General features: G+C 43.9%; 1 protein-coding gene across 1 annotated transcript in view; it reads left to right on the top strand.

Moving 5' to 3' along the window:
• The first annotated feature begins 3631 nt into the window (after positions 1-3631).
• The window catches only part of LOC120024515 (protein FAM184A-like), a 51764-nt gene continuing 31217 nt past the window's right edge, over positions 3632-24178 (top strand). Inside the window, exons 1-7 of the mRNA XM_038968785.1 lie at positions 3632-4438; positions 10346-10481; positions 13723-13904; positions 16298-16483; positions 20542-20664; positions 21193-21354; positions 22689-22814. Coding sequence (XP_038824713.1) covers positions 3698-4438; positions 10346-10481; positions 13723-13904; positions 16298-16483; positions 20542-20664; positions 21193-21354; positions 22689-22814 — 1656 coding nt within the window. The 5' untranslated portion in view covers positions 3632-3697. The remainder of the gene's footprint in view (positions 4439-10345; positions 10482-13722; positions 13905-16297; positions 16484-20541; positions 20665-21192; positions 21355-22688; positions 22815-24178) is intronic.

Below are 24178 nucleotides of genomic sequence, written 5' to 3'. Positions count from 1 at the left end.
CACATCACTTTCTGTGACCTTCGCCATGTGTCTCGGTTGTAATTAAAATGTGTTATGTAATAAGGCTAAATCTCAATGGAAGACCGATAGGGAAGTCAACGTTTCTAATCTCAGCCTACAGTACAGTGCATCATGATTAGACCAAGAGTTGTAAATGAATATTGCAGATTATATAGAGCCGTGTGAAATATTCATCACTGTAATGAAGCTGTGGAAAAAACATCTATCCCAATAACTAAGAACGCACCAATACAGTTACGCAACAGAACAGAGAGAGGAACACCAACACAACATCATCAGTGAGTGTCTGTAGTTTCTCTATGAAGAAACACCAGATAGTGCATTCAGAGCAATGACTCCCAGAGCAATGACACTGCAATCAATCAAACCCGCCTTAGATAAGATGACGCAATGACTTGTGTAAAGACTATTTACACAACTACTGCCTATGTACGCAAACCATAATCTTCTGTCTGAGAGAGGCTTAAAAATGAGAGCGGGAAAAATAATACAGTAATATGTGGACTACTGCTAAGTTAGGCTTTTAAAACAAACATATTCACAATCAGGCCATGTAAATGCTGCAGTGGGGGAAGTTTTGGTGTCACACTCCTGGAGAAGCTCATCATAGTGTTCCCTCTGTATGAAACCAAGTACCGTTTACAGAGCCGGCCCAGTCCTACCCCCTCATCTGCCTTAATTACCTTCTGGATTAAGGTGCACCTTGCAGTTTAGTGGAAAATGTGCATGTAATTACTGTAATTAGCACTAGGCTATCTTTCGACTTCATTCAATCCTTTTCCACAATTAATGTATATTCAGTAGCTTAGCGAATCAGCATCTCACTTCTTTAAGGGGCCTCGAAGGTGGTTGATGCGCTACAGTATATTTGTACGTTACTTAGTCCAACTAATACTGAATACGAGTCAGGAATTAGGTTTACAAAACTGGAAACATGACTGGGGAAAAAAAGTCACATAAGCAAGATTGCCTTTATGTTGGCTTCAACTGAATACTGATGCAGACAGTCAATGGCAAAGCAGCTGAACATTGATGACCGCCCGGGCATTGAGATGGCAGTCAGTCATTCTGCAGGGCTGTCCGTTAAGACCGAAAATACATAACATTTTGATCTCCAGCACAGAGCAGAATGTGATTGCAGCCTCACCAAGGCAGTTACCACCGCTCAAAGCTAATTTGGCCCCGTTTACCGAGTGCCCCATTGTACTGAACAATATGTTACCCTTCCAGAATGCTCTGCAAATGGCGGTAATAATCTCTATCATCAAGGTCCCATTTGCAGATGTAAAGACATTAGTAATGACCCCTGCACTTGGCAGTAGGAGTGATTTTAAAGCCCCAGTGCCAGGAGAAGTAGTGGATTTGTTAGACCTGAGCCCTCCCCTGTTGAGGCAGATGATGCCTCTATGTGCCAAACATGCTGACTTCAGCCTAGATATGAACACCCACAAACAGAGAGCTTTGTGTTGACCACACCGGTTCATTTATATGTCTCAATCTTGTCACCTGGAATCCTTGATCATCATTCATATAGGGCATTAAGTCCGATTTCATACTTGTTTGTGTATCAGTATTCTGTATGACAGAGTCTGATGGGGAATATTGAGTAGTTACTCTGAAACCTTAGCCCAGAACCATCTCCAGTGTAGCCCTGAGGTGTCTTTGCCTTTTGTGATCTAATGGATCACTCTTTCTTCTCTCTCTTCAGCATCTTCAAACCATTCTGGGAACATGAATGAGGCTTAACTCTCTGCAGGTATTGTAGCTTAGTGTTATGACTGAGACCACACATTCCTAGCTTCAGTAGCGCTAAGTAGGTCTAGGTCTACTCTTGGGGCTTTTGGCTCATGTTTCAGATTGACTACATCCCATCAGTGATGAATGCATCCATCTAGAATCACTGATTCAGCTTTCACATTTTTGGGCGCAAAGCGCACAAGGCTGGGATTTCAACCACTCAAAGTTTGCCTTAGTGGGATTGACCATATAATTCTATTGGAGTCAGCCAGCAGTTCCACACATTGATCTGTGGAGGTGGGAACGGCTGATGTTAATAACACATGGAGACTTTTTCCTCTCACTTATCCAGGCAGCAGCAATAATTTACTATGTTGAGTTAGGAGTTTGCAATCAATACATAACTATGACATCGATATTTTTGAGAGAGAGAGAGAAAGAGAGAGAGAGGAAGGCAGGCAGCAGGCCAACAGGGTTCCTCTCAGGTCAAATGGAGGAGAGAATCATTATGGGATGATGACATCGCTGCACGCTTCTCTGCCAAAGCCATTGTCTCTCAGTCCACTGCTTTCACCCGCTGAGCCTATGGGACTGCAGACCGCACACTCTCTATCATCTCTCTCTCTCTTTATCTCACTCTTTATCACTCCCTCTCTATCTCCCTCTTCATATGTGGCTGGCTAGATTGCCGCGCTAACACCAGATAGGCCCAGAACTTTTAGCTCTTTCCCCTAGTCATTTGTCAAAACAATTATGGAAATGAATTCTGACTCAGCCCTCATCGCTCGTGAGAAACTTCACAAGCTGGGGCCCTTTCATTCCCATAGAATGCCTTTCATTGAGGGTATTAAAATATTAATATTATGTTTATAATGGGAATTGAGCTGGGATCCTGCTGCATAGGCCTTTTATCTCCTTTGAGAGCTTGCCATGCGATTGAGAGATGGCACAGCAGTAGAGGTCACAATAGCAAACAAGAAATGCCTGTTGGTTTAGTATTTTCTTGAATAAACCTTTGATTAAAATGTTGTCCTACCTGGCTGGGAACAATGTGTTGCATCTGCTCTTATTTGATGGAGAGCTGTAACGGACAGTCGTACGAGTGATGCCAATAGGAGTCGGTTTAAAAATGAAAATGTTCTGAACATTTTAACATATTAAAAACACAGGCAAGTTGGCAACACGTTTAAGAGATGCACAGTTCTCCCCTGGTTATTCACCCTGGCATATAAAATATGGATACAATTCTCTGAAAAGGGCATTTTATTTTCCATTTCTACTCTATCTTCTTATGACAGACGTTTTCAAAAGTATTAAAGTGATGAATTATTGACTAGGTTTATCTGGTGACAAAACAAATAGCCTTATTCCGTAGGCCAGCACCCTGGATCAGCACCCTGGATCAGTAGAGGGGAGGGAGGATTAAGATTAGGGGGAATTTCTCATGGCTTTTGAACTGTAAATGTAAAACGTATTTCCCCCTTAAATTCTGTGTGACCAGAAAATCACTTTATAGTCAGATTATCCAGGCTTTCAGTTGGAAGTCATTTTTGGGATTTAATGGTCAGCCACTCACTTAACTGTCAATCATCTGTCTCATAAGTGTTTTTTTGATTGTTGCAGGAAGTCAAAGTAATGATAAACCTTCAAGGTATCCCTTTTAGTTTGAGGACAATGCTAACACATCCCCACACAGTTTTAACTTTCTTACTGATGAACATTTACTTTGATCTCCAGCACCCGCTCAAACAATCCATTGGATGTGTGTTTGTTCTATGCTGTCCTTTCTCAACCATCATACTGATGCTCTCTCTGCCTCCCCAAGGTGATCTACGCTCTGAACACAAAGAATGACGAGCACGAGGCGGCCATCCAGACGCTGAAGGAGGCTCACGAGGAGGAGGTGCAGCAGATCCTGTCGGAGACACGGGATAAGATCATGCAGTACAAGAGTAAGATCAGCGATGAGATGGACCTTAAGCAGCGCATCCAGTCGCTCGAGGAGTCCATGGAGCTGCACGAGCGCATGAAGCGCCAGGCCCTCGCCGAGTTCGAGACCTACCGGCAGCGTGTGGAGGACATGCAGCTCTGCACCGAGGCCCAGCACACACAGCGTGTTGTCACCATGTCCCGCGAGGTGGAGGAGATGCGGCACTCGTTCGAGGAGAAGCTGCGCTCTTTCGGCACGGCGCAGGCCCAGTTTGAGCAGGAGAAGAAGCTGGCCCTGGAGGAGCTAAAGGCCAACCATCGGCAGGAGGTGTCGGAGCTGCTCCGCAGCCACCAGAGCCAGAACCAGAACTACAGCAAGGACCAGGAGAAACTGGGCCAGCTGCACAAGGCGGAGGTGGAGTCCCTGTCGGAGCGTGTGGAGGAGATTAAGGGGGACAAGAAGAGGCTGGTGGAGGAGTACGAGGCCAAGCTCAACAAGGCCCAAGCCTTCTACGAGCGCGAGCTGGAGGCCATGAAGCGCACGCAGCAGCTCACCGCAGATAACCTGCAGGCCTGGAAGAAGACGGAGGCGGAGCTGCGGAGGGAGTTCCACATGCAGGAGGCAGCGCTGCAGAAGACCCTGGGGAAGCTGCGTTCCGAGCTGCAGAGGGTGCAGGAGGAGGCCCGGGAACATAAGGAGAAGTCCCACAAACTGCAGGTCTCGCTCACTGCAGCCGAGAGCAATATCAAGGTAAGAGAGCCTGTGGAGATACCCAACTGTGGCTTAAACATCCTAATGAAAGCCCCCAAAGCTATTAGTCTTAAAGAGATACATGAGTGAACATCATAGTAGAGGATATGTAGCATTGATGTTAAATTATCACTGTAATCTTTAAACCCTGTAATCCTTAAACCCAGAAAGCAGTTAATATCTTAATCCTGAAAATCCCATTGTGGTTTAATAGTCATTTAATGAAATGATTAGAAGTTAAAATCAAACTTTGAAGTGCGCAGGATTAAAAATGTGTAATCCACAGTTTGATCTAAATTTAAGGGTCCATTTAAATTGCCGTAATTAGACCTCATCATTCACACTCACCTAATGTTTAATCATGGTGATTTTACCAAAAATGCTCCTACCTAGAATGCTCCTACCTAGGGTTACACGATATGGGAAATGTTTTTATCAAATATTGCTGTTGCGATTTGATGTGCGATATAGATTAAAACAGTTGGAATCATATAATTAAGCAATAAGGCATGAGAACCCGGGGATTATTGTGTGATAACTCCCAACTAAGGGCTGTTTTTAGGAGGAGGTTATCACACGATAATCCTGGGTTCGAGGGCCGTATTGCTTTTATAAAATGGTTGGCAATATATTTAAAATATGAACATGTTTTCATTTAAAACGTTTTTTAATGAGTACATTTGTTTTATTTACACCTTCCAGCATACGATTTAGTCCGTGCAAAAAAACTGTTCTTAGTTCTGAAGTTGCTAACCAAACAGACTGGTCGTTAATTCTATTCTCACGTTTTGATCATGTCGTTCATTCTATTCATTCCATGTTGCTATGCTAAACAAATCATTGGCATGTAACTAACTAGCAGAGGTTCAATGATGATGAGAGACAATGATGACGAGAGAAATAATTTATTAATAGGCAACAACCAGCTGATTGTCCAATAAAATATTGCTAGGCTAATGTTACTTCTCCTTTGCTAGCTAGCTAGCCAACTAAAGCGAACACACAATCACATCAAGCAGCTGAAATAGCAGCAAACTATGTGCACTTTAGTTTGTTTTACCTTAGTTTCTATTGCAAGTCCTTTGGATATATCCATTATCATTATTCTGATGAATGAATTCGCCTGGCTCAGAGAAGCTGTCAGTCTCGTCACGTTCATATGTATAGCACGGTGGAGATTGCAAAAATAACTTTGCTTTGACTCAGGGAGGAATGTACCCTATAACACTGGTTATTACAGATATTCCCCTTCAGTCAGCCAAAGGCCTAGTCACTGTAACATGTATTGGTGGATCTTTGTTAGCTACTTTCTCTGAATGTATTTTAATGGATAGCTCCCAGGAGCTCTTCCAGTCAGTTTAGTATGGGACGGGTGCTCAGGTGTGACACGATGATATCAGCCATGCCGTCACAATTCAATTTTTCATTAAGGGAAACAAAACAAACTGTGAGGGTGATTAAAGCGTGTCCTCTCCACCTAAACAGCTCATCACACACACACCAGCAACTGCTCATCAGGGAAATCATACCACACGGACCAATCAGAATGCATCCCCTCTCTTACTCCTGACAAGACGTTTATTTTACTTTAGCTAGCATTGTTTGTCTCTCTACAAAACATGCAGATGTAATTTAAAATCAAATCAAATACAACAGGTGTAGTAGACCTTACCGTGAAATGCTTACTTACAAGCCCTTAACCAACAATGCAGTTCAAGAAATAGAGTTAAGAAAATATTTACTAAATAAACGAAAGTAAAAAGTACATAATAATAATAACAAGGCTATATACAGGGGGTACCGATACCGAGTCAATGTCCGTGGGTACAGGTTAGTCGAGGTAATTTGTACATGTAGGTAGGGGTAAAGTGACTATGGATAGATATTAAACAGCGAGTAGTAGCAGTGTGTGTGTGGGGGGGGCTCAATATAAGTAGTCCTGGTGGCTATTTGATTAATTGTTCAGCAGTCTTGTGGCTTGGGGGTAGAAGCTGTTAAGGAGCCTTTTGGACCTAGACTTGGCGCTCCGGTACCGCTTGCCGTGCGGTAGCAGAGAGAACAGTCTATGACTTGCGTGACTGGAGTCTTTGATAATTTTTGGGGTCTTCATCTGACACCACCTAGTATATAGGTCCTGGATGGCAGGAAGCTTGGCCCCAGTGATTGGGCCGTACGCACTACCCTCTGTATCGCCTTACGGTCGGATGCTGAGCAGTTACCATACCAGGCGGTGATGCAACCGGTCATGATCAGTCCACGATCAGCTCCTTTGTCTTGCTCATGTTGAGGGAGAGGTTGTTGTCCAGGCACCATACTGCCAGGTCTCATCGTTGTCGGTGATCAGGCCTATCACTGTTGTGTCGTCAGCAAAATTAATGATTGTGTTGGAGTCGTGCTTGGCCACTCAGTCGTGGTTGAACAGGGAGTACAGGAGGGGACTAAGCACGCACCCCTGAGGGGCCCCGGTATCTATAAGGATATATATAAACCGGGCCTTATGAGGGAATGTGGCACTTAAGGCCTAAGATACTTTACAACTCCATCTTATCTTCAAATTGATATTTGGCAAAATTTCTGTGATTTCCACCGAGGCATTCTTAAATTGAATATCATATTTTGGCTTGAGGACATATAGTCCCAAAATCAAAAACAAGCACTCCCCACACCGATCCTTCAGAAAAAGGTTTACATTTTATATTGACATCTTAGTTATTTAGCAGATGCTCTTATCCAGAGCGACTTACAGGAGCAATTAGGGTTAAGTGCCTTGTTTAAAGGGATACTATGGGATTTTGGCAATGAGGCCCTTTATTTACTTTCCCAAAGTCAGATGAACTCGTGGATACCATTTTTATGTGTCTTTCTCCAGTATGAAGTAAGTTAGAAGTAGTTTCGCGAGCCAAAGCTAACTAGCGTTAGCGCAATGAATGGAGGTTTATGGGTATCTGCTAGCATGCTACGTTAGTCTACTACCTCTTAGCTTCCTTCATACTGAACACAGAGACAAATAAAATGGGGAATTACATAAAAGGCCTCAATGCCAAAATATTCCTTTTTGCCACTAGGGGGGTGCCATTTCGACATAGCACAAATTCGTATCCAAATTAAACTGCCTCGTACTCAATTCTTGCTCGTACAATATGCATATTATTATTACTATTGGATAGAAAACACTCTCTAGTTTCTAAAACCGTTTGAATTATATCTGTGGGTGAAACAGAACTCGACTTAGAGCAATTTTCCTATGTGTATGTCAGAGTGCAGAATTTTGCTGGCTGTTCCCAGACCTGTGTATTAATTTGCCTGTCCTCTATTGGTTGAGATGCACTGCATACGCCTTCCCCTGGTTGTTAGCGAATAGGGAGACTTGAAATGGAGTTTCTACGTAGTTCCCAAAGTTTATAAATTGATTGGAATCGAGGTGTCCACCCTTTTGGATCTTCGCGCTGACGCAGAAAGGGTCTTGGCATGTCTTTTTAGAAGCTCTGGTTTTAGAAACTAGATATATCCGGCTCTGTTTTTATTCGATATAGGCTTTAAAGACATCATAATCTTGTTATTTTAAACCGATTTATATCCGTTTATGTCAGTATTGTAACGGCATTCCTCCTCTTCATACGAAGAGGAGGAGTAGTGATTCGACCAACATGCAGCGGGTTGTGAATACATAATGAATTTATTAAGGCAAACGACGAAACACGAAAACAAACACTGGGAAGGATTACAAAATAACAAAAACGAATGTAGACTGACCTAAACCATGAGAACTTACATAAAACACGAAGCACGTAGGAACAGGTACAGACTATAACAAACGAACGAACAAACGCTACAGTCCCGTGTGGTGCGCAGACACAGACACGGACGACAATCACCCACAAACAAACAGTGAGAACAACCTACCTTAATATGACTCTCAATCAGAGGAAACGTCAAACACCTGCCTCTAATTGAGAGCCATACCAGGCAACCCAAAACCAACATAGAAACAGAAAACATAGACTGCCCACCCAAAACTCACGCCCTGACCAATAAACACATACCAAACAACAGAAAACAGGTCAGGAACGTGACAAGTATATTGCGATTTTCGGGCATTTCATTTTCTGACGTTGTATTGAGTTGGGTATCTCTCTCTCGAATGCCATTGTGTACTGCTAATTGCAACGTGGAAGGAAACATTCTCCAACCCAGCAACGATTCTTTTGGCCAACGGACACCTTTCCCAAGATTCTGATGGGAGTTCAGCTAATAGTAAGAACTATTTATGCTGATAATTCGTTGTTCTGTTGAAAAAGTAAAATGCATAAGACGCCATTATTTGCCGTGTAGCCTTGCGTTATCGCAGCCTGTATTGCACCCTGTATTGCGCAGTAAGGTTAATTTAAAAAATGTAATTCAGCGATTGCATTAAGAACTAATTTGTCTTTCAATTGCTGTCCACCCTGTATTTTTTAGTCAAGTTTATGATTATTTATTGATTAGACTAGGTGACTCTCCAAGATGGCGCCCGAAATTTTCTGGGCAGCTTGGCAACTTTTCTCATTGTATAAGCACGATTTGTGCCGCTAAATATGCACATTTTCGAACAAACTCTATATGCATTGTGTAATATGATGTTACAGGACTGTCATCTGAAGAATTCTGAGAAGGTTAGTGAAAATTAATATATTTTGGTGGTGAATACGTTATCGCTATGTTTGGCTGGAATCAATGCTGTTGTTTGGTTTGCTACTGTGCTAAGCTAATATAACGCTATATTGTGTTTTCGCTGTAAAACACTTAGAAAATCTGAAATATTGTCTGGATTCACAAGATCTGTGTCTTTCAATTGCTGTACGCTGTGTATTTTTAAGAAATGTTTTATGATGAGTAATTATGTAATACACGTTGCTCTCTGTAGTTATTCTAGTCGAGTTGTGATGGTGGCTGCAATGGTAAACTATGATTTATACCTGAAATATGCACATTTTTCTAACAAAACATATGCTATACAATAAATATGTTATCAGACTGTCATCTGATGAATTTGTTTCTTGGTTAGTGGCTATTTATATCTTTATTTGGTCGAATTTGTGATAGCTACTGATGGAGTCAAAAACTGGTGGAGTAAAAAAAAATGGTGTCTTTTGCTAACGTGGTTAGCTAATAGATTTACATATTGTGTCTTCCCTGTAAAACATTTTAAAAATCAGAAATGATGGCTTGATTACCAAGATGTGTATCTTTCATCTGGTGTCTTGGACTTGTGATTTAATGATATTTAGATGCTACTATTTACTTGTGATGCTATGCTAGCCTATGCTAGTCAGCTTTTTTACTGGTGGGGGTGCTCCCGGACCCGGGTTTCTGAGGAAGTAGAGGTTAAGGGCACATCAACAGATTGTTTTTCATCTAGTCGGCTTAAGGATTCGAACCAGCGACCTTTCGGTTACTGGCCTAATGCTCTTAACCTCTAGGCTACATGCCTCCCTGCTTCCTACTGCCCCACCAGACAAGTCAATATATTTACATATGCATGAGAACTCCACTTCCATATGGACTATATTCCCATGGGAAATGTAAATCTAAGTGACTATTTCATGGTCAGTCCTTGAGAGCAGTAGAGAACATGCACCGTACTGTAAAAGCTGTCCAATTTAAGAATGAAAAGTGTCTAGTTTCTCGAGCTCTACATCTCTACAGAGAGAGTGCAAATGCAGGAAAGAAAAAAAGAGAGTGATGGAGAGAGAGAAAGTTAAGTGATTATTAGAGCATATGAGTGAGTGAGTCGTGTGTATATATACTGTTTCATTGTTCTGGCAGAGAGAATGAACACGGGTCAGGAAGTTGACCCTGTGCTATGCGTGTCTGTGCCTCAGGAGGGTAGGCTAACCTGTGCTCTGTGTGTCTCTGTCTATGCTCCAGGAGTTGAGCAAACAGCTGGACGAGGTGACGCAGGATGCCGAGATCGTGGAAATTCGACAGAAGGAGGCGGAGTGTGAGCTGGAGGCCACCAGAGATCGTGTGCAGCAGCAGGCCACAGAGATCCTCCTCAAAGCCAGTGAGTTAGCATGCCTCCCTCCTCCCCAGCCTTCATATCCTACACTCTACGCTATCCTTCTCTTCCCCCCTCCTTTCTCTGTTACAACCCACAGTACCGCACTACCTGAACAACACTAATTAACCACAATTTGAATAATAAACTCAGTTTTTCACAATTCCTGACATTTATTCCTAGTAAATATTCCCTGTCTTAGGTCAGTTAGGATCACCACTTTATTTTAAGAATGTGAAATGTCAAAATAATAGTAGAGAGAATGATTTATTTCAGCTTTAATTTCTTTCATCACATTCCCAGTGGGTCAGAAGTTTACATATACTCAATTAGTATTTGTTAGCATTGCCTTTTTAAATTGTTTAACTTGGGTCAAACGTTTCGGGTAGCCTTCCATAAGCTTCCCACAATAGGGTGAATTTTGGTCCATTCCTCCTGACAGAGCTGGTGTAACTGAGTCAGGTTTGTAGGCCTCCTTGCTCGCACACACTTTTTCAGTTCTGCCCACAAATTTTCTATAGGATTGAGGTCAGGGCTTCGTGATGGCCACTCCAATACCATGACTTTGTGCTCCTTAAGCCATTTTGCCACAACTTTGGAAGGTTGCTTGGGGTCATTGTCCATTTGGAAGACCCATTTGCGACCAAGTTTTAACTTCCTGACTGATGTCTTGAGATATTTCTTCAATATATCCACATCATTTTCCTCCCTCATGATGCCATCCATTTTGTGAAGTGCACCAGTCCTTCCAGTCCATGCTGCCCCCCCCCCCCCCCCCCCCGTGCTTCAGGGTTGGGATGGTGTTCTTCGGCTTGCAAGCATCCCCCTTTTTCCTCCAAACGTAACGATGGTCATTATGGCCAGAGGACATTTCTCCAAAAAGTACGATCTTTGTCCCCATGTGCAGTTGCAAACCGTAGTTTTTTTTATTTTTTATACCCCCTTTTCTCTCCCCAATTTCGTTGTATCCAATTGGTAGTAGTTACATTCTTGTCTCATCGCTGCACCTCCCGTATGGACTCGGGAGAGGCGAAGGTCGAGAGCCATGCGTCCCCCGAAACACAACCCAGCCAAACCGCAACTGCTTCTTGAGACAATGCACATCCAACCCGGAAGCCAGCCGCACCAATGTGTCGGAGGAAACACCGTACACCTGGCGACCTGATCAGCGTGCACTGCGCCCGGCCCGATGATAGTGCGCGATGAGACAAGGATATCCCTGCCGGCCAAACCCTCCCTAACCCGGACGACGCTGGGCCAATTGTGCGCCACCCCATGGGCCTCCCGGTCGCGGCCGGCTGCGACAGAGCCTGGGCTCGAACCCAGAATCTCTGGTGGCACAGCTATATACCACTGCGCCACCCGGGAGGCCCAGTCTTGCTATTTTATGTTGGTTTTGGAGCAGTGGCTTCTTCCTTGCTTAGCGGCTTTCAGGTTATGTCGATATAGGACTCGTTTTACTGTGGATATAGATACTTTTGTACCGGTTTCCTCCAGCATCTTCACAAGGTCCTTTGCTGTTGTTATGGATTTGATTTGCACTTTTCACACAAGTACATTCATCTCTATGAGACAGAACGCTTCTCCTTCCTGAGCGGTATGATGGCTGCGTGGTCCCATGGTGTTTATACTTGCGTACTATTGTTTGTACAGATGAACGTGGTACCTTCAGGTGTTTGGAAATTGCTCCAAAGGATGAACCAGACTTGTGGAGGTCTACGATTTTTTTTCTGAGGTCTTGGCTGATTCCTTTTGATTTTCCCGTGATGTCAAGCAAACAGGCACTGAGTTTGAAGGTAGGCCTTGATCCACTGGTACACCTCCAATTGACTCAAATTATGTCAATTAGCCTATCAGAAGCTTCTAAAGCCATGACATCATTTTCTGGACTTTTCCAAGCTGTTTAAAGGCACAGTAACCTTCTGACCCACTGAAATTGTGATACAGTAAATTATAAGTGAAATAATCTCTGTCAACAGTTGTTGGAAAAATGACTTGTAGATGTCCTAACCAACTTGCCACAAAACGATAGTTTGTTAACAAGAAATTTGTGGAGTGGTTGAAAAACGAGTTTTAATGACTCCAACCTAAGTGTATGTAAACTTACGACTTCAAATGTATATATCAACGACTTCAAGTCATGAAATATTAAAATAATGTTGGTTAAAATTTATGAAGTCTTTGCACCAGTTTGCATCAGATATTTTCACAGGTACACAGGCTCAAACCTACTGTATATAGGCTTCCAGCTATTCTCAATTATGTGTCACGCGACTCTTTCCTTATCACTGGTATGATACATTCCCAGTGGATGGCAGAATGAACCAGAACCCAGATAGATGTTTTTAATTCATTCTGGAGGTAGGTAGCTCCAGCTTCAGCTAGTGTACCTGTTGACAGGAGATTGTGCTGTGACAATCACTTCCTGGTATCCCGGCAACAGAGGTCCACTGTGCTCTGCAGCCTAGCCCCAGCTCTGCTCCGAGACCTCTTCACCCCCTCCTGGCTCTGGAATGTACCCTGATGGGGAGAGGGCTTACATAGACCCCCTTACCTAGCCCTACAACATCTGTTGTGGTTCAAATGCCTGTCATACCATGGTCAAGGTATACAACAAGGACAGAGAGAAAAATAACTTGTTTGCCTTTGTTTCTAGAATTTTTACGTGGTGCCTATTGTGTAGCTGTGTAATACTGTATATATCTGCAGCCCCATGTTTGGCATCAGACACAGAGAGGCTGCTGCTGCTGCTGCTGAAAACACTCACCTCCTAGCTGTTGGAGAAACACTTAGAATATTAGCATCACGGCTACTTGGGCTTATCTGAACTGCTGTAACATAACTATTTAATGGTGAAATGGTGTATCCCTGCATTAATGGTAGTCATGAGCCCAAGGAGGTGAAAGCCGTGTTCAAATTAATTATGCCCATTTTAAGGCGAGCTGCACTTTGTACGGTCTATACTGCAGCGAGCCCTGCTGTATACTCACAGCCATGCCTGTGTGATCTCATTTGATTATTAGTGATGCCTTGCTGCATCAATATTTCATCTGGCAATGAAATACTGGCTCACCGAAACGTCAATGTTTAAACAGTACATGGACCCAGGTCAACTCTCTGTGGATATACTGCTGTTACAGGTAATGTCATTCTAATAGCCCTGTCTGGCTGGACTGTTTGTCACTGTGTTTTCTCTCTTCATCTCTCTCTTCATCTCTATCTCTCTCTCTCTTCCTCTCCTCTGCAGGTCACATTGGCAGCCTGCAAGCCACTCAGATGAACCACGAGGCAGCCATCCGGGACCTGGAGTCTGAGAAGTCTCGTCTGAAGGACAAAGTGGTACGTCTAGAGGAGGAACGCGGGGCCCTGCAGAACAAGTCCCAGGCACTGGACGACAGGCAGAGGCAACAGATTCTCTCCCTGGAGAAGGTGAGCCTTCAGGGGTGTGGAGGGAACTGTATTTCTGCCACTGGAGCCTGGAGTTGTCTGAGGACACACTCTTATTCTGCACCAGCTCCTCTAAGGAGAAAATATTAGGTTTGAACGTGTTTACAACAGATCTCCCCAGTTAAACACTCCTCACTGCTTTACTGGTGATCAGCTGCCGCAGGGCCTAAATCCACTCCTCCATGCTTAATTCACTACTAGTGCTGAGCGATTAGTGCTTTGTGAGGTCGGTTTGACTATTAAAAAATAATCACGATTTTCGATTTGGGTTTCAATAAAAAAAACGACATTAATGACATGACATTAAAATTATTTTAGAGGTTCCCTCAGCCATCACCTGCCTTCTTCCTGACACACAGTAGGTTGGTTGAATGCTGTAACAACACAGACTTAAACAATAAGAGCCCCATGATGGTAGTGAATGACCATTACTGCTTAACACTTATTAACCATCATTTATTCACTTACTTTACTTCCTTTACTTTCATAAAATATTACAGTTGTGTATATTACTTAGTTTTTTTTGTCTTTTCTTATTTTTAATTCCGTCATCATCTGATCTCTGCTCAGACAGTAGCAGCCAGCCAGTCAACCATCGAATGTTATCTCACGTTTCTGTGGTGAACTAGGTTGAATATTTGCCTAATGAAAACTTCCAATCAGCCCAGCGTTCCACATAGTTCTTGACAAATTCTCTGGTGAATGATGTGATTTCTCCCTAGAGAAAACGGCGTGTTGAGCTCACTAACTAAATGGAATTCAAGTAAGTGAACCGACGTCGGTCAATTAGTTGTTAAATAACCGAAAGAAAGCCCAACATTTTGATTAATCGCTCAGCGCTATTCACAAAACTCAACATCTTGGAAAGAGAAGTTACTGGACAAAACCATTTGTTGTTGACGTTTAGCTGATTATTTCGATATAGCAGACTACACTTTAGCTGTAAATAGACATCCATTTTGTGTCACAGTTCGCTTCATATATCTCAACTATTAGCCATGGCTGCTACTTCCACTATAGTCAGCATTTTTCTTTCAGCCATGCTTTCTGGTTGTAAAATAGCATTTAACTTCAATGATTAATGTCAGATTACACATAAAAACTCAGATTTTACGACTAAGCATTTAGATGGTTCCTTGGAAAGTCCTCTGTGCTTTCAGGAGTTACGGAGCCCTGAAATATGCATGGCTTCTGAACACACAAAACTGCAGATGGTCATGCTCCTTATTTACCAACAGTAGCACTGAAGACAAACTGCACTTCCCCCGTAAAGGAATGTCAAGTATAATCTATTTTTCATTCAGCGTTTACATTATGGTAAAATGTACAGTTGAAGCTTTCGCAATATGCCATTCTGCATGACGATATCAGTGGAGGCTGCTGAGGGGAGGACGGCTCATAATAAGGGCTGGAACGGAGCGAATGGAATGACATCAAACCATGTGTTTGACGTATTTGATATCATTCCACTTACTCCGCTCCAGCCATTACCACGAGCCGTCCTCTCCAATTAAGGTGCCACCAACCTCCTGTTATCAATACGCGCTCAAGACAGGGAGCGTGTTCTGTTGACAGTGACCCGCACCCCTCAATGCTATGTCCCCTGTGTCTCAATGACACATTTTTAATTTATTTAACCTTTATTTAACTAGGCAAGTCAGTTAAGAACAAATTCTTATTTACAATGACGGCCTACCCCGGCCAAACCCGGACGGCGCTGGGCCATATGTGCACCGCCCTATGGGACTCCCAATCACTGCCGGATGTGATACAGCCTGGGTTCGAACCAGGGACTGTAATGAAGCCTCTTGCACTGAGATGCAGTGCTTTAGACCGCTGCGCCACTCGGGAGCCCTAGCCACTTTTACCGCAATGCTGTAGCCTGAAAACCTGACCTCATCTCTCCAGTTCCCAGGAAATCTTCTGTTCTGTTTGCCATTACCATAGCCTTGAGTTAGGTGTTACTATGGCAACCTGCTGTGAACGGAGGTGTGAGTGAATTGTGCAGTAATCCACTGGGCCGCTGGCATTCTGAGAAACGCCGCTCTCTCTCTCTTGTCTGGTAATAGAGGCCTCTCTCCGTTCTTTTTGGCTTGCTGCTTGAGCCTCATCTCTGAATGTGAATAATGTGTCAGAGGGGATTTGAAGCATCTGCAGGCTGTCACTTTCCTCCGTTACAAGACACCAAACAGCCGTTCACGGGTTACCTGTATGTGACTGACTCAAGCTCACTCAAATGACGAAGGAAATAGAAATAAGACAGTAATGAGTTTAGCATTCTGTTCACAGCTGGGTTTTAATAAAACTAGAATCAAACGTCTTTTGATTAACACAGGGCATACTGTCATGGTGTTGTCTCTGTGTTGTTCCGTCAGACTCTACGGGAGGAGAAGCAGATGTATGAGAAGGAGATGGTGAACATGCGTGCCAAATACGAGGACGACGCCGCCCACTTCAAAGAGTCACAGACCCGGGCGCTGGAGGAGCTGTCGAAAAAACACCGGACCACTCTGGAGAACACCCAGACTACTGCCGAGACGGAGAGGAGCTGGCTACTGGCCGTAAGAAGAGTGTACACACACACACACACACACACACACACACACACACACACACACACACACACACACACACACACACACACATATACATACACACACACACACACACACACCTTAGGTAACACTGCACTGAATCTACGCAACACACACACACACACACACAGCAGTGAAGCTGCACCTACACACCTCAGCAATGGGATGGGATTGGGATTTCCACTGCAGAAACGATTACTTCACCTCCAAGCTACGATTTGCTATGATTTGGCTATTGTTATGAATAGCAAATGGCCTTGGCTTACGGGGTAATACATTATCTAGTTGCATTATTGTGCAGATCTGTACCAAACTACACTAATCTGCTCTTGCAGTGCACAGTGCCATTACAACCACCCAAGTCACACAGGATCCAACAGCAAGACTAAAGAACAACAGTTGAAACAATGATTGTCTTCTACTAATTGAATGTGGGGATAAAAGAAAAGGTCAATGCTGAGTCTGAACCTTATTATGAAAGCCCAATGATTACCAGTTTGAAATAGGTTTTAATTAATCACGGACTACAAACAGCTGGTGGAACCACTCTGTAGAGACCGAGAAAGAGAGCCGTGGAGAGCCAGAAAGAGAGAGAGGAGAAGGGAGAGAGAGAGAGACTCATTACCATGGGCAGAACAGCTTATCTTTCCTCCAAGTCCCTCCATGTCATTTGCATGCTTGAATTCCAGGCTTTGCTGTGCTGGTTTGGCTCTACAGCTTGTCAGAGCTACTTGTCAAGGCAGTCCCATGAGTGTTGAGAACAGCTCTATGCTGGTATAGCTTTGAGTACCCTCAAGTGCTGCCTTCCATTCCACACAGAACACATAAGTGCTGCTACTATGGATGTCTAGTGGTTTAAAATCATACAGAAAGAGATTGGTTATATTGGTTGACAACAGACCCATCCCAAAAAAATGCTAGTTTCCTTGCTGTAATATGGTTTGTCACTAGTCTCCCTCAGCTTTTAGGGCCCTGTTTTGCTCAGTTCTTGATGAGGTATTTCTCTCTGTTCAGCTTTCTCTGTATGAGAGCCCAGTGCAATGTACCTCCGCCATGTCTATCTCTCTCAGGTTGTGTCTGTGTCTCTCAGGTTGTGTCTGTGTCTCTCAGGTTGTGTATGTGTGTTCCAGGCCTGTATCTGCCTCTTTCCCAGTGTGTTCTCTGTGTGTCAGGGCCCAGAGCTCTGCTGCCTCAGCTCCAGTCCTGCAGGCAGTAGAGCAGTGAGAGGGCCTAGCTTCCCACGCCTCGTTAAAAACTACCATGACAACTCATCTCCCCACCCCGGCGCGCTCTGCTCAGCCCAACCACTCAAACACACACACACACACTGTTCCAGGACCTGCCTAGGCCGAGGTGTTGGAGATGCTGACAGAACCTGGCTCTCACTCTATTAAATAATGACTCTTTTTTTGTTTTCTATCTGCTTGAAAACATCTGCTGCAGTGACATGACTAAACTGTCTGTTTTGATATCCCTGACTGATAACATATTCAATTAAAGCACTCAAAAGACATGCACGATTGACTCAGCCAAAATGCAATTAGTCATCTTTTTATTTCTCAGCTCGGTAGCTGCCAAAGGCTCCTGTCAACTCGTCCCTCTCCAACATGGTTGCATGATTTACTCTTTATGTAATAAAATACCGGCCAAATGACAGATGTTGCGTTAAGCCGATGTAATTAGCCAGTCCCTTGTTTATATCAGGGCCGGCCAACCTAACACCATTGTGGCCACTACTCTCTGGCAATTTGAAGGATGACAGTGGCTTTCCTCATGGGCTTTGGAATGTGTGTACGTGCGTGGGTGTCTCTGACACACTCTGACCTTGTTCATTCTTCATAGTCAACACATTTTCCACTGTTTCGCCTTCTTGTTTTAAATTGGAGGAAATGGAGGTAACGACCCCACCAGGATGGTATTTGAGTTCCGGAGTCTCATCTGCAGAGGAAGACTGTGATTACACCTGTCTGCACCTCACCAGCTGCTTTCAGGAACCTTATTTCAGGCAGACAAACGTTGGTTGATCCCCTGTGTGTGTTCGTGTTTGTGTGTGTGTGTTTCTCTATCTATCATCTCTGCTCCTCGCTCTCTCAAATGGGAATGGAGAGAGCGGAGAAAGGAGAGCATAATGAAATGGGTCTATGTTTGTGCGGCGGTGAGTCACCATAGTCGCAAAGAGCAGCTTGACAAGTCCATGTGGCGGCAGCTGACATCATATTTTGGGCCAACTCCCCCAGGCTCTTCCTCTGCGTACAGCACAACGAGAGAAGAGAGGGAGGAGAGTCATTTTGTCCTCAGCACCAAGGTGTGGGATGGACCTTTTAGTTTGGACACTGAGATCGAACTAGTGACTAGTCAAACTACCGTGGCCCGGCTGACGGAGACTTTGTGTGGCACACTAAAGGTTTAGAAGTTTTGAAGAGTATGCACTATTCAAGAAGCATGTGAAATGGGAACTCAATGTCTTCACACACACACACACACACACACACACACACACACACACACACACACACACACACACACACACACACACACACACACACACACACACACACACATCCCTTAACTTGACACCCAGTGTAAAAAAAAACATAGGGGAAGACGCTAACAAGATTACATGCATAATGTCATACACTCTTGTTGGGATGGGATCACCAAACATAGATGAGCTCCTATTTGCATATGTGAGTGCAGAGAAAGATGAAAGCGCTAAACGATGTAGCCTTAACCTACTAGACACGCACCTACAGTGTGCAGCGCAGTCCTCTCTGAACAAGGTGAAACTATACATTATTCAGTCAGCCTTACTTAGTCCATCATGCTGACCAGTCTTCTGCTCATATACAGACCTTTTGAGATTGCACTTCTGTTGTATATTCCATTTTGGGTCATTGGAAAGCATGAACCGAAGTTACAGAGGGAAAGGATCATGCTGCAGTGTCAATCCCCTTCTGTATCAGAGAAACCTTAATATTGGAGTGGACATGGTTCACATAGTAGTCTGTCACTAGTCAGCTCAATGCATTTAGTGTTTATTTGGCAGTCATTGATTTAGCTCCAAGGCGTCTTTTCAGAGTAATATACTAGTCATAAGGTTTTTATGAAAGTGATCAAGAATTCTGTTTTCGTAAAAGATGTAGGCCTATATGAAGGGGTTTGAACAATGTCCTGTCCACAGTTGAATGCTCAGCGCTGACGTTAACAGATGCAGAGCTGTTGAGAAAATCATATTTTAGGCATTTCCATGCCTGGTGCTAAAGATGCCACTCATTCCCTCCATCTCATTGGCCTGTCCCTGCTATGGTGATGTCTACTGATTATATTGTCACTTTGGTGTCGTCTACTGACACAAATATCCTGCAATGAGAGTGAAATGGTAGACTAGCGATCTATCCCATACGAGAAATGTCTGAAGGCTGCATTTGATCCATGATATCGCACCGTCACAGCGAGAAATCTTTCCTCCCTGAAAATGGAATTCACAATAATGTGACATGGCTTTTATCAGTGAACGCTGCATCATTTATTTGCTTTGCAGACATCCTTGTCTTCAGTGGCCTGACGTTGCTTAAATAATGAACTCACTCATGTCATCCATTTTCCCAGCAGGATATTAACCACCTGCCCAGGGGTACAACATTTAATGTGTCACTTGTGATTTTAAACACACACACACACACACACACACACACACACACACAACCTAAATATAACAGCTCTCAATACAAGCCCTCCTCCAAAGAGCTCCACTGAGTTCATATTACCAGATTGTGTAACAACGATGCTGACAAAACTCTTTTTATTAGTGTATTCATGTGAATAATGCCAACTATTGTCCTTTCATGTACTAGTCATTCCCTTTAAACTGGCATTGATTTTCCTCATTGATTTTCCTCTAAAAGCACAATTATTGCAGCCATATCTACAAAGTATTTTCAATTCATAAAAAGCCTATAATATTGTAAGCACTGTAAGGGTTTTGTGCTGATATTATTATAACAGTCTTTGTGGTTTGTCTACAGGAAATGGAGCAGCAGTTTGAGAGGGAGAGGCTCTCATTGGAGGAGCAGAAGAACCATCTCAGACAACAACTGGACAGCCTGAGGGAGGAGCTCGCCGCCAAACTTGAACAAGCCAATCAGGAGGTCAGTCATGAGTCACCCTACCTATCAGATCTCTCCTCTTTCTCAATTCATTTTGACCATTTATTGTGGTCAGCCACATAGAATTAGAATTACTGGTGCTAATTGGTAATCTTTGAATTTTGACGCTATCGTTTCTCAGAAAACAAACCAGGTTTGAAAGGAAAATAACAGCAGGTAGAGATGATATAAGTATGTCTTGGCTCATTTGAAGTGCAGTTTCCCAACTCTACTGAAGGGAATGTCTAGGAGTTCATTACAGCTGGTTAAGATGTTAAGGCCTCTCTGAGCACTGAGATAGACTTCTAGAGAACAGCTGCTGATGTGTAGAGTGTGTCTTGACTCATTTCAAGTGCAGATTCCCAATTGTAATTTATTACAAAAGGGAATATATTTGACTCTACTTTATTACAGCTGTTTTTAAAGTCTGTCTGTGTACTGTGGTGTATGATAGACTTCTAGCCTTTATTCTTGTTCTGTGCTGAGTGTGGGTCTGCTCTCCCTCCCTCCCTGTCCCTCCCCTGTGTGCAGGTGTTGCGCCTGCAGGAGCTGGTGAAGGAGGGTGAGCAGGGCATGGGTTCAGCAGAGGGACACATCTCCAACCTGAAGGAGGCCCAGGACAAACTAGTGGAGGAGTTGGATGCTACCAGGGCCAGACTGAGAGAGACCAGCAACCTGCTGACCGCCCTGCAGGTGAGAGCACTGTTACAGTCCACACACACACACACACACACACACACACACACACACACACACACACACACACACACACACACACACACACAGGCAGGCACACGCAAACACACACAAATAGATTTTTATGGGTCCTTGGTGGGTTTACCTCATCAGGGAGCCATTGGATTCTCCAACAGGAACCCTAATGATTTTCCTTCCCATTCCCTCTTCTGACCAGGTATTTATTGATTGTGTATTAAGCTTATTTATGGGGGGTAATAAAGTTGATCTATACTGAATAGCCTTGAGTCTATTCCCTTAGTAAATCTATCACGTCCACCCACTTTGTCCCAGATTCCAATTCTTCACATGCCGAGCAGGCTTTCCAGCAGCTTTGTCCCAGATGCCAATTCTTCACATGCCGAGCAGGCTTTCCAGCAGCTTTGTCCCAGATTCCAATTCTTCATATGCCGAGCAGGCTTTCCAGCAGCTTTGTCCCAGATTTCAATTCTTCATATGCCGAGCAGGCTTTCCAGCAGCTTTGTCCCAGATTTCAATTCTTCATATGCCGAGCAGGCTTTCCAGCAGCTTTGTCCCAGATTTCAATTCTTCATATGCCGAGCAGGCTTTCCAGCAGCTTTGTCCCAGATTTCAATTCTTCATATGCCGAGCAGGCTTTCCAGCAGCTTTGTCCCAGATTCCAATTCTTCATATGCCGAGCAGGCTTTCCAGCAGCTTTGTCCCAGATTTCAATTCTTCATATGCCGAGCAGGCTTTCCAGCAGCTTTGTCCCAGATTTCAATTCTTCATATGCCGAGCAGGCTTTCCAGCAGCTTTGTCCCAGATTTCAATTCTTCACATGCCGAGCAGGCTTTCCAGCAGCTTTGTCCCAGATTCCAATTCTTCACATGCCGAGCAGGCTTTCCAGCAGCTTTGGGTTGACATACCTAATCAGGCTCAGATTGTAAATTCTGTTCTCATCTTTAAGGAGCCCGTGTGGCATTGGCACTTCATTATGCCATCGACCTTCTGGGGCTCCCCTCTCTCCTCTCTCGCTCCCTCTCTCTGGTCCTGCATAATGAAGCAGGCTGTAGTCTGAATGAATGTCAGGGGAAGTTTTGGAGCAGCATTGGTAGTAGGTCCAGGCTGTTTTTCCTCTCCTCTGACTGATCACACAGAGCACCCATGTTCCCACAGGGCCCCAAGGTCCTCATTGGTAGTAATGTGTGTTGAGTCCTGTCCATACAGGGTTAGATCTCATGCTCAATTGTGTTGTTTATCATGAGGGCTAATATCATTAACCCTTTCTCTCTTTATTCCTGTCTTTCTGTCTTTCTCCTTCCCCGTCTCAGGGAGAGATGGAGGCCCAGAAGAAGCAGCATGAGGCTAAAGTCATCACTATTAAAGAGGACGAGAAGCTCAAGATGGACAAGATGGCGCTGGAACTGGAGCTCAAGTGGACCGAGACGTTAAGGTGTGTGTGCGTTTTTGCGTACATGTATTTCTTGTTTTTGGGTCTGCCTTGGCCCTGGGGTTAATTTGGTTGAGATGTGCCAAGGATGGCGATGGAGAAGTTAAGTGAAAGAGTGAATCCAGCTTCATACTAATAATACCAGTCCAGGGCTGGTCTCTCCCCAGCAGGAGGTCCTTCTCTCCCTGGCTCAGAGGATTATGAATGGACGGCTTCATTTAAAAAGAGCCAGTGCTGCACCACAGATTATGACCACTGAAAAGGCCTGTGACCATTGGAATTATCTTTAGAGGGCTCAGCCTCCACACAGATCATTAGAGTAATAATAACACAAATAATGCTGTACTTGTAAGTACTGTAGCTAGCTAGGTCACACATTGAGTTTGTGTGCAAGTGAAGGAGGAGGAGATAGGTCCCATGAGAAATTATACTGCCCCAAAATATGGGCCTTCATTTTTCACATTTGTTCAGCCGCTGCCCTCGTCTACCTCTAAATGTGTTTTTCGTCTGAAGCAAAAGCGGTTGTTTACCAAGGGATTTGAGCCCGAGTGACAACAAGGCTGTGACAAGCCACTGCTTATGAATTTCAAGTGTAAAAACATTTTGTTGGCACGATAAAGGGCCATTTGAATCTCAATGCCGCCACAGCACATCAGGGACATGTGAATCATGGTGTGAACAGAACTGCAGCTCAGAGATGTGACACTGGAGATGAGGAGGAGGAAGTTCATCCTAGCTCATCAGACAGAGTCCAATTAGTGTCTCTCTCCCTTGCTGGGGTCAAGAAATGTGTTAATACGGCATTAAGGAGTCCTGATTACCAGGAAGGCTCTGCTACACATTGAGTTCTAGAATTACACCATCCAGATCAGCTCAAAGTTTTCTCCTGTCCTCCTCTTTATCTCGTGTACTGTAATTAGGTTTCATTTACCCTCCTCTCTCTCAATGTTCATATTTCACAATTGCATTCCCCTTCAGCTCCTTTTCATCTTGTAATTTGTAAGTTATGTATTTTACATGCTCTTTAGTTCTGACAGCATTTAGGGTTTTCATTAAGTGAGATAGTAATTAAAACTAAATTGAAGACTGCTTCTTCTCTAGTAAAGCATAATGCAAAACACAACCTCCGGGGGTTCTGATTGTACTTCTACCATGTCGAACTCGAGCCAACATGCCACTCAGGGAGAGCGAAAGAGAGAGGTGAAGGCAGAGGGAGAGATATTCCCATTTTCCTCCTCCCTCCTCTGTTCTAGGCCCTTCTCAGTAGGAGAAGGTGCTAAGGAGCGTCTCTCTTTCATGTCCTGTGACGGACTATCAGACACATCTCTCCTCCTGGTGGTGATGTGGAGCGAGATACAGCAGCAGAAATAC

This window comes from Salvelinus namaycush, chromosome 29, assembly GCF_016432855.1.
Source record: "Salvelinus namaycush isolate Seneca chromosome 29, SaNama_1.0, whole genome shotgun sequence".
Taxonomy (NCBI): Eukaryota; Metazoa; Chordata; class Actinopteri; order Salmoniformes; family Salmonidae; genus Salvelinus; species Salvelinus namaycush.
Note: the sequence above shows the minus strand (reverse complement) of the source record. Positions and strands in the feature narration are given on the sequence as shown.